At 39.2% G+C, this 15,503-nt stretch overlaps 1 protein-coding gene across 1 annotated transcript in view; it reads left to right on the forward strand.

The window, feature by feature from the left end:
- The window catches only part of CCDC38 (coiled-coil domain containing 38), a gene marked incomplete at both ends in the record, with an annotated part of 27,667 nt that continues 12,164 nt past the window's right edge, over nt 1-15,503 (forward strand). The window contains 8 exons of the mRNA XM_081058918.1: nt 1-4; nt 1,433-1,530; nt 2,915-3,080; nt 4,657-4,721; nt 6,845-7,008; nt 7,117-7,197; nt 9,493-9,656; nt 14,637-14,646. Coding sequence (XP_080915044.1) covers nt 1-4; nt 1,433-1,530; nt 2,915-3,080; nt 4,657-4,721; nt 6,845-7,008; nt 7,117-7,197; nt 9,493-9,656; nt 14,637-14,646 — 752 coding nt within the window. The remainder of the gene's footprint in view (nt 5-1,432; nt 1,531-2,914; nt 3,081-4,656; nt 4,722-6,844; nt 7,009-7,116; nt 7,198-9,492; nt 9,657-14,636; nt 14,647-15,503) is intronic.

Genomic DNA, 15,503 nt, shown 5'->3' on the forward strand with positions numbered 1-15,503 from the left:
ATGGGTACTGGCGGGCCACCAGATATTTTAAAAGCATTTAAATAGGGTATTGGGAAAATTTCCCAACGTATACTGAAACTGACTTCCAAAGGAAGACAGGCCAAGAGATTGAGGAAAGAAGCTGAGAACTCCAGAATTAAACAAAGAGTTTATTAAGCAAACTTAAGGTGTCAACAAAAAGGTGGATCTCCTCACCCAAAAAGGGATGGAGGCTTAATACATACAGCCTCCAGGAACACAGAAGGCTTGTAGCTAAGTGACACCTACTTGTTAAGAACTGTATATGCCAAAGCATTAAACAACTTAATAGGCTTACTTATCTATGTAAGGACATTCCTATCAGTCACTGACAGCAACTTGTTTCTTAAGATGGCCTTCGTCATGTCAATCAGCAGAAATTATTTTGCCTAACAGGGCCATGTCGGCAATTTATTCTACAGACACATCTGCACACGATTAAAGATGTGTACAAGAGTATTCATCACAGTATCATTTATAATAGGAAAAGCCTGGAATCAACTATAATGTCCATTGGTATGGGATTGGTTATGTAAAATATGATACATCCAAAAAATGGGATGCTGGGATGCTAGTTAGCTATTTTTTTTATGAGGTAAATATTCATATACATATATATGAAAAGAACAACTAAATATATTGTTAACTGAAAAAAATTCAGAACAGTAGAAGAGTATGTATTGAATGGTTCCTTTTTTATTAAAGGATTTATATTACTTTGTCAAGAACCGTGAGGGAGCTAAGCTAAGCCACTGCTATAAACATTCATGTACAAGTTTTTGTGTGAATAAGTGTTTTCATTTCTCTTGGGTATATATCTAGGAGTAGAATGGCTGGATCATATGGCAGCTCTATGCTCAAGCTTTTGAAGAGCCACTAGACTGTTTTCCAAAGTGGCTGCACCATTTTGCATTCCCACCAGCAGTGTGTGAGGGTCCAATTCCTCCACATCCTTGACATAATTGTTATTATCTTTGACTTTTAAGACTCTCTAGTCTAGACTGTGAATCTCCCTAAGAGTATTGGCCGTGTCTATTGTGGCGGAAAAGATAGTGTAAGAGTAATGGTGGGTATATTTGTAGTGGTGGGAAGAATCAACATATCAGTATCTTAAAATATGATCCCACTATCTTGTAATAGCCGCCTGTATCTATTTACATAACAAATGTAGAATCCTTCCCCACGAATCACTAAGCACTATGCCCAGTGCCATGGGAAACAGATGACCTGTGGCTCCTGTCCCCTAGATCCAGGCTCCTCATCCCGACCTCAGTTGGGGTGGCGAGGCTGACTTCATCCTCCTCCTGGAAGACCCACATATCCCACTTACTCTACCCTGACTGGTGGGAGCCTGGCCATCTGGTCAACAGAGGAGCGATAGCAGAAGTTTTCCTTCTTTCTTTTTTCTTAACAGAGAAAGTAAAAGATGACTCACTCAAAAAGGAGAGGCCATATAGGATCTTTTTTAAAGATCTCTTTCTTTACAAAGAAGATGAAATGACAAAGAAAAAGGTAAGGTTTTGTTAAAATCCCAGTCCAATTAATGTTAGAAACATATTTGCTTCTCCATCACTTTTATGAATTTTGCTGAGTTTAGACATGGGGTCAGATGTTAATGCATGTGCCCCACACTGTGCTGGGGGTCGGTGTAAACACCCACCACAGAATAGCATCCAGCTCATGGCAAGGACCTACTGATCACCCCCTCCTGTCTTTCTAAGACAGACACACCATTACAATCCCTTGCGACCATGTACAGCATACTCTCACTTCATTGATTCTAACACCCACATTTTCATACATTTTCTCATTCCTGAAATTGGGATCCAGCTTCTAGGGATGGAATGCCATACATAACTGGCAGTGCACAAAATAGTGCATCTTACAGTAAATGGCATCTTAAAGTTGATGAAATATAGTAATAGAGGCATACAAAGGAAATCTAGAGAAAGTGGTTGTTGGCGAGAAGTGGGAGAGGAGGGTGGTGGTTTTATTTGTGTGTGTGTGTGTGTGTGTGTGTGTGCAAAGAGTCTACTCAGGAGACAACAGGAGCAGAATTAAGAATAAGTCAACATTTGCCAGGCAGATACAGATGAGAGACTGTATATGTATGTATTGGGGAGGGTGGTGGAGGAAGGAAGAAGTGGAAGAGGGGGTGTCGTTTTAGAATTACTTGGTAGGAAGCTAAGTCAGCGATGAGGCTAACTTTCCAGCTGTACCTTACAGTTAATCTCACTACATACATTGCATGGTTCAGATTTCTTGAGGTTTTCTTTCCTTATTCCTAGAAGTAATGGTTGATTGCAGGATTTAAAAAAAAAAAAATTGAGGAGAATATCCAGAAATTCTCCATAGCTGATTCACCTGTGGGGTGATAGTTTTACACATGTGTTCAACAGTTTGACTGAATGTATTCAAAATTAAATTGAGAAAAGATTCACAAAGTCAGAAGGCTGATTTTTTTTATGTCTACTGGGAAAATGCATTTCCTCTCTAGTTTTCGATTTCGCAGGATCACTCTATTCTTTTCAAATCAGTGGAATTTACAAGTTCCCTGCATTTTGGGCAAGAAAACATTGTGACAATAAAGCCAGAGCAACATTTTCCAGTTTTGTATTTGTCATGTACATTTTTCATAAAGGTAGAATATTTTTACATTTGTGTTCAGCTTTACATGGGAAGGAACTGAAAACTAAACACAGTTCTTCAAAGATTAGAACTTGAGGTTGCTTGTTTAATGTATTAGTAATGTATTAGTAATGTATTAGTAATGTATTAGTAATATATTAGTAATGAGAAAAACTTGTTGAAAATGCTAGTTTTTATATATGATCACTTTTAAGACAACATTATTATGGTATATTAGAAATTCTTTTAAACTTTTCTACTTGGGCAGGAAAATTTTTTGAACCGCAACATGAAAGTCCACCAAAAGTCTACTTTCTCATCCCGAATGAAGAGTCGTTCACACCTGAGTCAAATAGTGTTTTACTCTGACACGGCTGGTGGATCACTTGAAAAATTTGAACTAGATCCCACTCTTATTCTCAGATTAACAGAAGGTAAGTCTAAATTATTATTTGTTTAAGAACATCGTTTTGAATATTTACTATTAATATCAGATTTGGTGGCTTTTCTGGAGATAAGAAACATAAGGTGTGCTGTTTCATAATATGGTGTGGGGTGGGGTCTTTGTAAATGGGGGTTGAGATTTGGAATAAAATCTATTTTAAATAAGAAAACATACTTTTCCAAGAAATAGACTGTTACTCGTTTTCATGGCTCTAAGGAAGAAAGTCACTGCCAAAATGATATGGTAGTAAAGACAATGGCTCTGGCCATTTAAATTCAGTTCTTAGATGTAGAGATATAGAAACTTTCTAAAGACAAGTCTTGATTGTCCAGGCCATACAAGCTAATAGATCGAAATAAGTTTACCTGTTGTCATGCCGGGTCTCTAGTTCTGCTCCCCGCATAAGTACGCAGGATACGGTGAAGCCAAAAAGGGATACCAACGGAGCCATGGATGGGGGGGTTCATACCACTATATTCTCGCCAGCGGCTGGGTTGGAGACACAGGAAGCAGGAGCCACACAATCTGCAATCCGCTGTCCACTTCTCTGCCAACCAACCAACCCCTTGCCAACTGCAATCCACTTGCTAACCGCACTTGCTAGCCCAATCCACCGTGCTAACTGCAATCCGTGCTTGCTAGCTCAGCTACGGCAGTTATATCAGTGACTAATGGCTAACCGGTAACAGCTGATGGCCAACTAGTCACAGCTGATGGCCATCTACTACCCGAGCCAGCACCTCTTGATGTGAGGCCGAGAGCCTGGAAACTGCTCTCCTGGCTCTGTCCCCACAGTCCTCCACAAGGTGCTTATTACTTTCGTGTATGTTAGATTTTGCCTCCTCTCTGATGAAAATGGCTCAGTGAAGTTGAGTCACTTATTCAAAGTCACTAAGGGGGTGAGAATTCAAATCAATGCGTGTCTGACTCCAAAGCTGCTTGTTTGTCACCCACCCTCACAGAACTATTATTAATAATTATAATCATTATTACTACTATTAGTGAAAAATTAAGTGATTACCCATTCCAATTGTATTTTTAAAATAAAAACAGCTAACCATTCTTAAGAAATTACTACGTGTTTTATAATATGTTACCTCATTTCCTTCTCACAATACCACTATAACGTAGAAATAGTAATATATCCACTCGGGCTAATGCACATTATAGTAATAAACCACTCCTAAATTTGAGTGGCTTGCAACAACAGAGCTTTGCTTCTCATTCATTTGTCAACTTTGGTGTTTTCACTGAGTCCTGCACTGAAGGAACAGCCCATCCCTGACATCTCTGAGCTTCAGGGCCTCACATGCAGGATGGGGAGAGAAATAATAAGTACCTTAGTGGGGTTATTGTGTTATACATCAATAAATAAAATGATGTATTTCAATTGTCTAATAAAATTCCTGGACTATATGGACACAAAATAAATGGGAGTTACTCTTACTGAATTAGTTTTTAAGTCCATACATACTATATGCTATAATTTAATTACATAACTTTTATTTTATACATTTTTGAGAGATAATGAACTAAACCTAAGTCAATTTCAATTTTCTTTAAAGGTGCGGACACAAAAAAGACTGTCCATGAATTCATTAATGACCAAAGAGACAGGTTTCTGCTTGAGGTAGTAAAAATACTTTTTCTCCCGTTAGACAAATAGAAAACGTCTTGCATAGCATTGCCAAATTTTCACCTTGACATTTTATTTTTCCATTACATACCCAGATCTATTGCCTTTCCTATCCTCCTCTAAACCCACTTCAATCTGGCTTTTGTCCTCATCATTCCAACAGAACAACTTCTGTTAAGGTTACCAATGACCTACCTTTCTATTGCCAAATTTGAATTGTCCTTTCACAGTCTCCCTTCTACTTAAACTTTCAGCAGCAGTTGGCCCATTTGTTCTTGCTTGAAACCCTTTCAGCTGATTTCCAGGACCCACTGTCTCTTGGTTCTTCCACATCACCAGCTGCTCACTCCTTTCCCGTTTTCTTGTTCCTCTTCTCCCTGATCTCCAAATGTTGGGCTGCCTCAGGGCTCACTCCTCCCCGTGCTCCATCTACCCTCCTCCAGGCCCATGGCTTTAGATTCCACTTCCATATTAACAACTTCCAAACTTATGTTTCTAGCTTGACCCTTTTCCCTGAACTCTAGACTCACAAATGCAACTATAGTTCTTAGTATCTCAATTTAGATGCTCAACAGACACCTCAGATTTTACATTTCTAAACCTTTGCCCCTGCTCCACTCTTCCTTACCCCCAAAAATCTGCATCTCATGCAGTGTTCCCTACCCAGTAAAGGCTAATTCCATTTTTCCAGTAGCTTAGGTCAAAAATACTGGCGTTATCCTCAACTCGATCTTCTTACAACCCACATTCAAATATACTTTCAAATGTATTTTTTTCCAGGATCACACCACTTTTCCTGACTGTCACTGCTGTTATTGTGTAGTCCACGTTACTAATATCTGTGGCATGAATTGTTGCTATAACTTCTAAACACTGATCTCCTGCTTCCACTTTTGTTTCCTACAGTCAGTCTGTTCTCCACACAGCAATAGGAGTGTATTCTCACACATGCCTCTCTCTAAAGACCACTAATGACTTATCTGGTGCCCAGCTCTCTCTCTGCCCTCATTCCTACCACTCTCCCCTTGCTCCATCTGCTCCAGCCACACTGGCCTCCTTGCTGTTCCTGGGACGCACCAATTATGCTGTTGCCTCAGGCCTTTGCCCAGGAGGCTCTTCCTTCTGGGAGGAACATTCTTCCCTTAGATATCCACATGAGTTGCTCCCTACTTCCTTAATTTTCACCATATTAGGGAGGCTTTTCTTGGCTATCATAATGACAATGACAACCCCTGCTGTTCCCCACTGGGGTCCTTATTCTCCTTTATCCGACTCCCACCTGTACTAGAATGTATACCCCATAAAAGCAATAGTGTTTATTTTGTTCATTGCTCTATTAACGTCACTTAAAACAGTCCTGGCACACAGTAGACACTCAATAAATACTTGGCAAATGAAATATATTTTTGTTATAAATTTGGCGTATCTAATTATTGGTTGTGTTTCTTTAAAATGATCTCATTTACATATTTTTAGTTCATTTATCATGTAGGTGGCTTTGTTTATTTATAGTTTATTTTCCATGCATGGCATTAAAAGCCCAAGTGGATTCTTATATTCTACACCAAAAAAATATAGATGCTTGATGTCAAACTTGGATTTGGGGACCTAAATGGGGCTCTTTGAGGTTAAACACTTCCACCCTTGGGCTGGCTTGGAGGCATGCCTCACTGGTACAGCAGCAATGGAACCTGATTCTCCCTGGGTACGTCCTATGGGAGAAGGCTCTAGCTGCAGACAGCCCAGTTTTCCAATGCTCAGAAAGTATTGGAGGGACGCTGGGTAAAACCAGGTGGACCAGTTCTTTGGAGCAATATGTAGCTATTTTTGATTTGTGGGGCATAGCCATTTTGGAACAATATTGAACCTCTTCATACAAGTGAAAGAGAGGAATTAGTCTCCCGTCTAATTATCCCCAAAATAAAATTTCTTCATGAAATAAAGGCCGTGGCCCCCAAATTTTGTCAAACCGTTTTTTTTCTAATACAAATGATCACTTACAATGCAAGTTCCCCCCTCCGCTCGCCCCTTTATTATCAGACTGTTGAAATGTACTGGAAATGTGCTGGAAATGTGGAATAATGTTCTCAATGCACTTCTGTTTTCAATATCGCTAGTATGCTCTGTCAACCAAAAGAAATACAATCACAAAGTTTGATAAATACATAGCAACGAAGGAACGGCAACTCCTGAAAGCAGAAACAAAGCTCCAAGAAGATGCAATCGCATTTGAAGAATTCCTTCGAGAAAATGACCAGAGATCTGTAGACGCCCTTAAAATGTTCGTTTTTTCATTCTGACCAAATTGCTTTTTACCTCCCTCTTCTTTTTAGTTTCTCAAAGCACAACACAACACAAAATAAACTAACGAATCTCTATTACTTCTCAGTGCTGCACAAGAAACTATAAATAAACTCCAAATGATGGCAGAGCTAAAGAAAGCCAGTATGGAGTTACAGGCAGTGAAAAGGTGAGGACAGGACATCATCTTTTCCTTATCAAGTGCCCACGCCCCATTAAAACTTATTTGTGCCGAGCAAGACCTACGTGAGAATAATCCTTATCAGTTGATGATTCCATAAATATGGCCACATTTTTAAAATGAGTAACCTGCCTATCAAAGAGCATGCCTGCCTGAGTATCAGGATTATACAGTGATCTCTGGCTGAAAAGTTTCTCTAACTTGTCAACACAGAAGCCAAGAAATTAGTTGAAAAAAAAGCAAACCAATGTTAGGAGTAAACAAATTATTTTCTAAGTGTCCTTTTTCTTTTATTTTAAGGCACATTTCTTCCCACATTTTAACATCTCCTCAAAGGGGATTCATTTCACAATTATCTTACATTATAATTGGCAGTATTCTTTATATTTTTACTTATACTTAGTTTAATTTAGCCTTGATATTAGAAACCGGGATCTATCCATAATGACAAAAATACATGAGCAAGAGTTGAGATAAAATTATTATACCACCTGCCGCTCTTTTTTTTTTTTTCAAATCTAAATATTTTTTTCTATGGTCAAGTATATCTCACTTAATCTCATTTTAAATATCTAAAGAAGCTCCCTTCTGTCATCATCCTTGGGCAGTAATTTCATGACCTGGGAAACACTGTAATCTTGGTATCAAGTCATGTTAAAATTTGTTTTTTCTTTTTGAGGACTTGATGTTTAACTCACCTCTAAAACCAAATCCTAAACTTTCCTCCTGTACTTTTTTGAGGAGCTGGACAATAGCCTTGTCTAAAATGCAGCAAATGGACTGGATGGTAGTTTCTTTGAAACCAATTGTTATTAACAAAATGTATGTTTCAAGCACATTCTGGCTACAGCAGCCTTTTCTATGTTGAGAGTCTAGTTGAAGGTGCTCCAAGATGGAGCATTCCCTTTCCTCCTTGACTCCATGATGTAATTAGATGATTCTGTTCTACTTACAGAACTAGAGTAGTAGCCTCTATGTTCACACAAAGCAGTGTATTTATGCACGAGGGCCACTCAGTTAAATCCTCCAAACAGCCTTGCTGAAGAGAACTTGCTGATTGTTTGTGTGTCTCGTTATCTTAGCAAGGTGCAAAAGGTAATGGAAAACAAGCTGGTAACACAGCAAGGAATGCAGGCACCTGCTATTTACTTCCGTCTTCATTCTCTAAGGGCTAGAGATGGCCCCTGGAGGTCTTCCACTGCAGGCATGGCTGGAAATCTGTTTACAAAGGGAACCGGAGCTAGTTCTGAAGTTTTTGCTTGGAAGCGGTGCAACTCTAGGTATTTTAACCCTGTTTTTTAGAGCACATCTGGGAGGCTTTCAATCTAAAAAGAAAGTGGTGGTAGAATGAGGGGCTTCCAACATCCATGACTGGTGATATGTGAGCTTCTTTAGATATTTAAAATTAAATCAAGTGAGATACACTTGACCGTAGTTAAAAACATCCAGGTTTGACTCTTGAATATCTCTCACACACCGTGGCTTCAGGAAGGCTCTGACCAACAGAAGCACAGAAGCTGAAGCTATTGATATAGGAGTGATATTGATAAGTGTACTGATGAGGGTATGGATAGGAAAGCTCTGAAGGATAAGGGTGGAACTCGCTCCCTGAGGGCCTTCATTGTGATATTAAACTTTTCTTCAGAGTCCACTTTGACATGTGATTATGGGAAAGCCAGGTGAGGCTGGGGAAAGGCTTTCTGTCCAGGCTACTGTGGATTGTTGGCAAGAGTCTGGGCATCTGAGTCAGACAGACCTAGTCTTGAGTGCTGGCTCTGCCATTTACCAGACACATGGCTTTGCAAGTCATTCATTTCTTCTTCCAAAACATAGGGATGATAATACCTATTTTAAAGTGCTGTACTGAGGATGAAATTATATCTGTAGTGTGTCCTGTGTATTGCCTAGTACGTAGTAGGTGCTCAGTGTTTTCCTTCTCCTCACATAAGTATCATCTATTGCTACCTTCTAATTTCTCCCTATGTCTAAAAATTAATATAATATTTCCCTCAGAAATGTATAAGAGTCAAGCTACAATCAGTCTATCCTACCTGGAGCATGTTTTATTCAAATAGCATTCCTACAGAATCTTCTCATTTCATATCTTATTGATGCCCATATTTTTATGGTCATATTTATAATTTTTGCTAAGTAAATTGTTATGCAAATACATAATCAAGAGGATGAATTTTGTAGAACCTTTTTTACAAAAATGAATATGCTTTCACACATATATCTATGTGAACATACTTTTTAAAACATACCTTTGTTTCCTTTGAGTAGTGAAATATCAAAAACAGAATTCCTCCTTAGAGAGTATATGAAATATGGATTTTTTCTGCTAAAATTGTCTCCAAAACATTGGCAAATCCAGCAAGCGCTGAAAAGGGCGAAGATGTCAAAGAGTAAAGAAAGTATGAGTGGCAGTCTTGCAAAAAGATTAACGAGTAAGTCATATACTCTTAATTTCAATTAAGCAAATACCCTTTATTGTGAAATGTCTTGCTTCAGTATTTGTTACTTGTTAAATGATTACAGTTTCCATTTCAAGCAGAACCTGAACAAGGATCACCATTATCTCTGATAGTATATCTTATTAATTGGGAAATTCAGGTTAATGTTAGGAAAAAAACAATAAAAACATATATATGGACAAATAGAAAATATATTATTTACAGATGATGATACTATACCTAGTAGTTCCACCTGTAAAACACCTGAAAAACTTTGATTTTATTAAAGGGTTCTGTAGAGTGAAAGAGGAACACAAAGTCAATTATACTTTATTAACCTATTAACCTAAATAAACTCTTTATTAATTAGAAAATATACAAGAAAATTAAATCCAAGAAAGCAACAATAACCTTAATTATGTGACCTGGAGATTTGACAGATAGAGAAATATGTTGTGTTTTTAGACAGAAATATTGCTATTGTAAAGCTGCCAAATTTTCTCAAATTAATGTATAAGTTTTATGGAATTATAATAAAAATGTTACCAAAAATGTATCAAGGAGTTGGGTGTTGGGTTGGGGAGAACTTTATACAATGAGTCTGAGGTTCATCTAGAAAAATAAACACTTTTGAAGCAAAGAGGTAATGGAGAGGGGTGTTACTAACCCTTTAAGATACATAACATATTCTGACAAGAGTCTCAGGAATTAAAACAGTATGGTGCTGGGGTTTGGAAGTCAGCTCAGTGGACCAGAAATAGATCCCAGTATGTGTATAACAATTTAATAAGTGATCAAAGTGGGGTCACCAGTCAAATGGGAAGACTGCCACTTCTAGTAACTTTGGGATAACAAGAATGAGACACCCTCCTGCCTGAAAAGTCTGAAAACTATGTCAAGCAACAGTTTTCATACATTGCACATCAAGGAGCAGTGCAAAGTCATCCTTCAGAGAAAGGAAATGAATGAGATAAGTCTTATGATGGCCTCAGGACGGAGCTTAGGAAGGGAGAGTCCAGGGGTGCCCAGCAGTCCCCATGAATTGAAAAGCCAGAGCTGGGGGTGCAGGGAGGCCAGTGACTGCAGTTTCTAGAGAGGAGCACTGGAGAGAAGAAAGCTACCCAGAGAGTTCTGAAGATCTGCAGTCCTCAGCTGAACAGCTGATCCTGAGACTCTGGGGCAAAGAACATTTACATCACAGAGATCAGTAAACTGAAAATCAGGGAGAATTTTTCCCCCCCGGAGAGCTGGTTGTTAAACATTTACCAGCACACCACAAATGGCTGCCCTGCTCAATTCTCTTGTGTCTTTTTTCACTGTGCTGGGTGTGATGAAATTCGATCGTGGTGTGTGAAATAGCCAGCACAGTGAGGACACTTGATTAAACTCAACACATGGTTCTTGACCAGAGAAAAAACAAATGAAAAGAAAAGTGAGAAGTATTTGCATCTAACAGCTTAAGATTCGGGGCTCCTACACTTGTCATCTAACTGGAGGATGCTCAGAAAGTAATGAGTCTCAGTCCAAGGAGCGAATGGCTCCCACTGGGATTTTTAGAAGCTATGACAGATGAACACGGGAGACAGGGACCTTGTGCTCTGTGGGTGGGTCTTCATCCATCCCACCTGCTCCAAAGACTGGCCCTCGTCATCTATATCAGATATTTGCTGATTACAATGTCCCCATCTTATATTTCTTTCCCTGGACGTTTTCACAAAGATTCCGAGATAAAGCTCTCATTCTCTCAAGTGGTTTCCCCCACCCCATCTCTCTCTTCTTTATTTTTCATTTCTAGAATTAAATACAAAGAAAAAACAGAGCAGTGGTGAGGGCACGAGGGGTACATCACTTATAGAAGACCATCCTCTGGGAAGAGGGAGCCAAGGTAACACAAGGGATTTGGGATTTCACTAACAAAAGTCAAACCAGAGAAGGTGCCCACCTCTGGTTTTGATCTGGAGACCAACGGCCTATAAGCTAATTGGGAAGAGAGGGTGGGAAGAGCGAGGCCTGCTATGGTTTCAAGACAGAAGAGCAGGAAGTCATGAGTGCTGGGGTGAGAAAAGGTGATCTGGGGGGACCTGGCGCCACCGCTGGATAAAAAGATCCAAGACTATTGTCCAGGGCTCAGTCTCAGACTGAGACTCAGGGTCGGGGTAGACATTGATGAGTGGGGGCCAAGTGCAGGGGTGACTTGAATGTGGCCATGGCAGCTTTCTCCACAAGATGGAATGACTGAAGTGGCCATCATTTTAATTTTTTCTCTCAATTAAGATATCTGATTAGAAATATACATGATTAGGTAAAGATAGAACCATGGCTTATATTTCACAATTTATATCTCTGATTTGTGACATGTATCATGTTTTTGACAAACGCCACACACTCCCACGACTAATCAGTGTGCCTTTGATTTTATTCTTATGCTTAGAACCCAATTGCAGTAAAATAAAAGAGCTGCATTTTCTATACAATCATCATTGTAATAATTTAAAAAGGTAGTGGGCATATCCATGCGGAAAAATAAATAGCTTGCACACGTACAAGGATTAATTTCTAATTGTATGTTATTTCTTTTCACCATCACCATCACCAATGACATGGACCTCGCCTGGACATTTTGAACAGGAAAACCATCCAGGAAACCCACTGTCATGCTAGAGTCTAAGAAATCATCCTTATCAAAGTACAGTACATACTTAATTAACTCTCTTGGCAACTGTGAATGTCTTTTAGCAACTATCTTTTTTGGCCGTTCTTCAATGTATAGTATATACTCACACCCATTGTAACAGATGCTGGAGGTAGTGGATGCTGTTTCTGCGTGCTCCTCAGGTGACTGAGCTCGTACATTTTTTATTTTTTATTTATTTTATTTATTTACTTATTTTTTATTTTTTATTCTTTCATTAGTCTTGCATCATTTTCAGCATACATGTCTTGTACATGTTTTATTAGATTTACACCTAAGTATTCATTTTTTATTTTTTTAGCAATTGTAAATAGTATTATAGTTTCAACTTCAATTTCCTTGTGTTCATTGTTAGTAGATAGAAATACAATTGATTTTGTATATTTATCTCGTATACTCTGACCTGGCTGAACTCAATTATTAGTTCCAGAAATTATGTTTCTGTTTTTTGAGTTTTAGATTCCTTTTGATTTTCTATGTAGACCACAATGCCATCTGCAAATAGTTTTATTTCTTCAAGATCTGTATGCCTTTTATTTCATTTTCTTGCCTTATTGCAGGGGGTAGAATTTCTTGTGTGGAATGAGTACTAGGAGCAAACATCCTTGCTTTGTTCCCAGTCTTAAGAGGATCCCAGTTTTCACCATTGAGTCAAATGTTAGCTGTAGGATTATTGTAGATGAAGATACTCTTATCAAGTTGAGGAAGTTCTCTCTATATTGTTTTTTTCAGGGAGGTTTTATCATGAGTGTTGAATTTTGCCAAATGCCTTTTCTGCACCTGTTGATGCATAGTAATATGCAGACACCACATTCACTCCCTCAGAAAGCTCACCACTCTCATAGTCTCTTCCATTCACTCAACAAATATTTATTGAATGCCTATAGACCCAACAATAAATAAAAGACAGTCTCTGCCCTCAAGTAGTTTACCATCTAGAGATAAAGACAGAGAAGGGATTAGTTGGTCATTATCATATATGATAATGCCATTGGAAAGAGAAGCTTAGAGTGGCACAGGCTTGCAAAGGAAGGACTCTTAACCCAGAGAGGTGAGGCAGTGGGAGAGGAAGGGCAGGATCAGTGAACACTCTGCAGAACAGGTGGCATCTAAGCTGAATCTGGTGAGAGGAGAAATCAGTGAGGACAAGCTCCAGAAGAAGGAGGGGCACAGAAGTGGCAGATCTTGGCTGTGTTCAGAATGGCTGGCTCGCAGGGTGAAAGTGGGAGAGGCCTGAGGGGTAAATAAGTACAGGCATACCTTGCCTTATTGTGCCTCGCTTTATTGCATGTCACAGATGTGTTTGTTACCACCAAAGGCAAGACCCTCCACTAGCAAAAAAGATAACGATTTACTTTATTGTGGTGGTCTAGACCTGAACCCACAATATCTCTGAGTTATACCTGTATTGTATCATAAGCAGGTAAGCGGAGGTGCCATCCTAAGGAGTCTGTGCTTTGTCCCAAGAGTCCTGTGGAGCCATTGAGGCTTTTTAGCAAAAAAGTTACAAACTCAGATTTGCATTTTAGAAAAATGGATGATGTGGTAGAATGAAATGGAGTGGGACAAAACTAGAGGTAGAGAGGCCATGTAGGAGCATGTTGTCACAATTCAGGTGAGAGATAATGAACTGTCTCAACCAGACAGTGGCCATGAGAACAAAGAAGAAAAGACTGAGACATATCTGGAAAGTGGCCTTGACAGGCTCTGAAAGGATTGCATAAAGATCGGCGAAAGTGTGAGGAAAAGAGAGTGGTCAAAGATAACTCCCAAATTTCTAGCGCAGCAACTGGGTGTACGGTGCTGCCATTCAGTGATATTGGAAACGCAGTAAGAGGAACAGGCCTAAAGACAAAGAGAAGGAGTGTAATTTTGGATGTTAGTTTTAGCTGCCTGTGGAGCAGTCAAATGACTACTGATGCCCAGGGCAAGTAGGACATGGAAGTTTAGAGCTCAAGAGAAAGAGATGAGGTGCTGGAGTCATTAGTACATTAGCAGTGGTGGAATCCAAGAGGGAAGATAATGACACCTTTCCCCAAAGAATGAACAGAATGAGAGGGGATGAAGGCTGAGGTAGCAGTCGTTTTTTATAGAAAAGGAACCTAATAACAAGTTTCAGAGAGGTGGGAGAAGACTGATGAGAAACTGATGTCACTGAATCCAGGAGAAGAGGGGGTGGGCAGTAGTATGAAATGCTCTCTTGGGGGATAGTTCCCAGATAGCCATGTTCTCCTACGGCCCTTTCTCTGTTTTCCCACGCCTTATTTCCCATTGTTTAAAAGGCAGCTCCTGGTAGCTATTTTGTCTCCTCAAAGTCAACATGAACAAAGCAAATATTACTGTATTTCTTATCCCATCCTTACACTGTTTTCCTTCCTGTTAATGCTACCTCCATTATTCCCAGCTCACAGACTACAAACATTGGAGTCATGCTTGTCGCTTCTCTCCTGGCCCCAGTAGTTCTTTCTATTCTTGATTTCTCCTATGATTTCATTCTGTCCTGTATCTCTAGTTCTCCTCCCTCCCCTCACCCATTTTCCCATGATCACTACCCTCTACTTGAAAGTTCCTATCCCTTTAATGGTCCAATCATTTTCGATATTTCCTTTCTAAAGAATTTTTCCAGAGCCACTTTGCAAGCCACGTAATTATTCTTTAAGAATGTACCTCATCACTCATACCCTCAAACATTTCCTCAGCCTGATCGGAAGATACTTTGAAAAGTAAAATCTTCTCTTAAAAAGACAAATATTGTATTACTTGGGGCACAAGCTTTGTTTTGAGGACTAGAGCACGTTAAGTTTCTCTCAAGAAGACTGCATTAAAATGGACAAAATCGATGTGGCAGTGTAGATGGTCATGTGTTTCTTAAAACAAAACAAAACAAAACAACCCTTACTAATTGGTACTGTATGGTATGGCCCTTCCCTGTGGTCTCATTGTTTGCAGATGTCACCCTTGTTTGGGTGAATCTGATTTCATTTTGCATACTCATGGAACCCATTGATTTCTGCAATAAGCAGTTCCCTGAAAGGCTAAACAGGCTATTGAAAAGAACAATGTTACAGTTAGGTCCTAAAGAAAATGTAGAAGTGAAAGCAAATCTGTTGACAGAAAAAGGCTCAGAAATCAGGCATTTTCTTTTTCTT

This window comes from Rhinolophus hipposideros, assembly GCF_964194185.1.
Source record: "Rhinolophus hipposideros genome assembly, chromosome: 9".
In the NCBI taxonomy this organism is placed as follows: Eukaryota; Metazoa; Chordata; class Mammalia; order Chiroptera; family Rhinolophidae; genus Rhinolophus; species Rhinolophus hipposideros.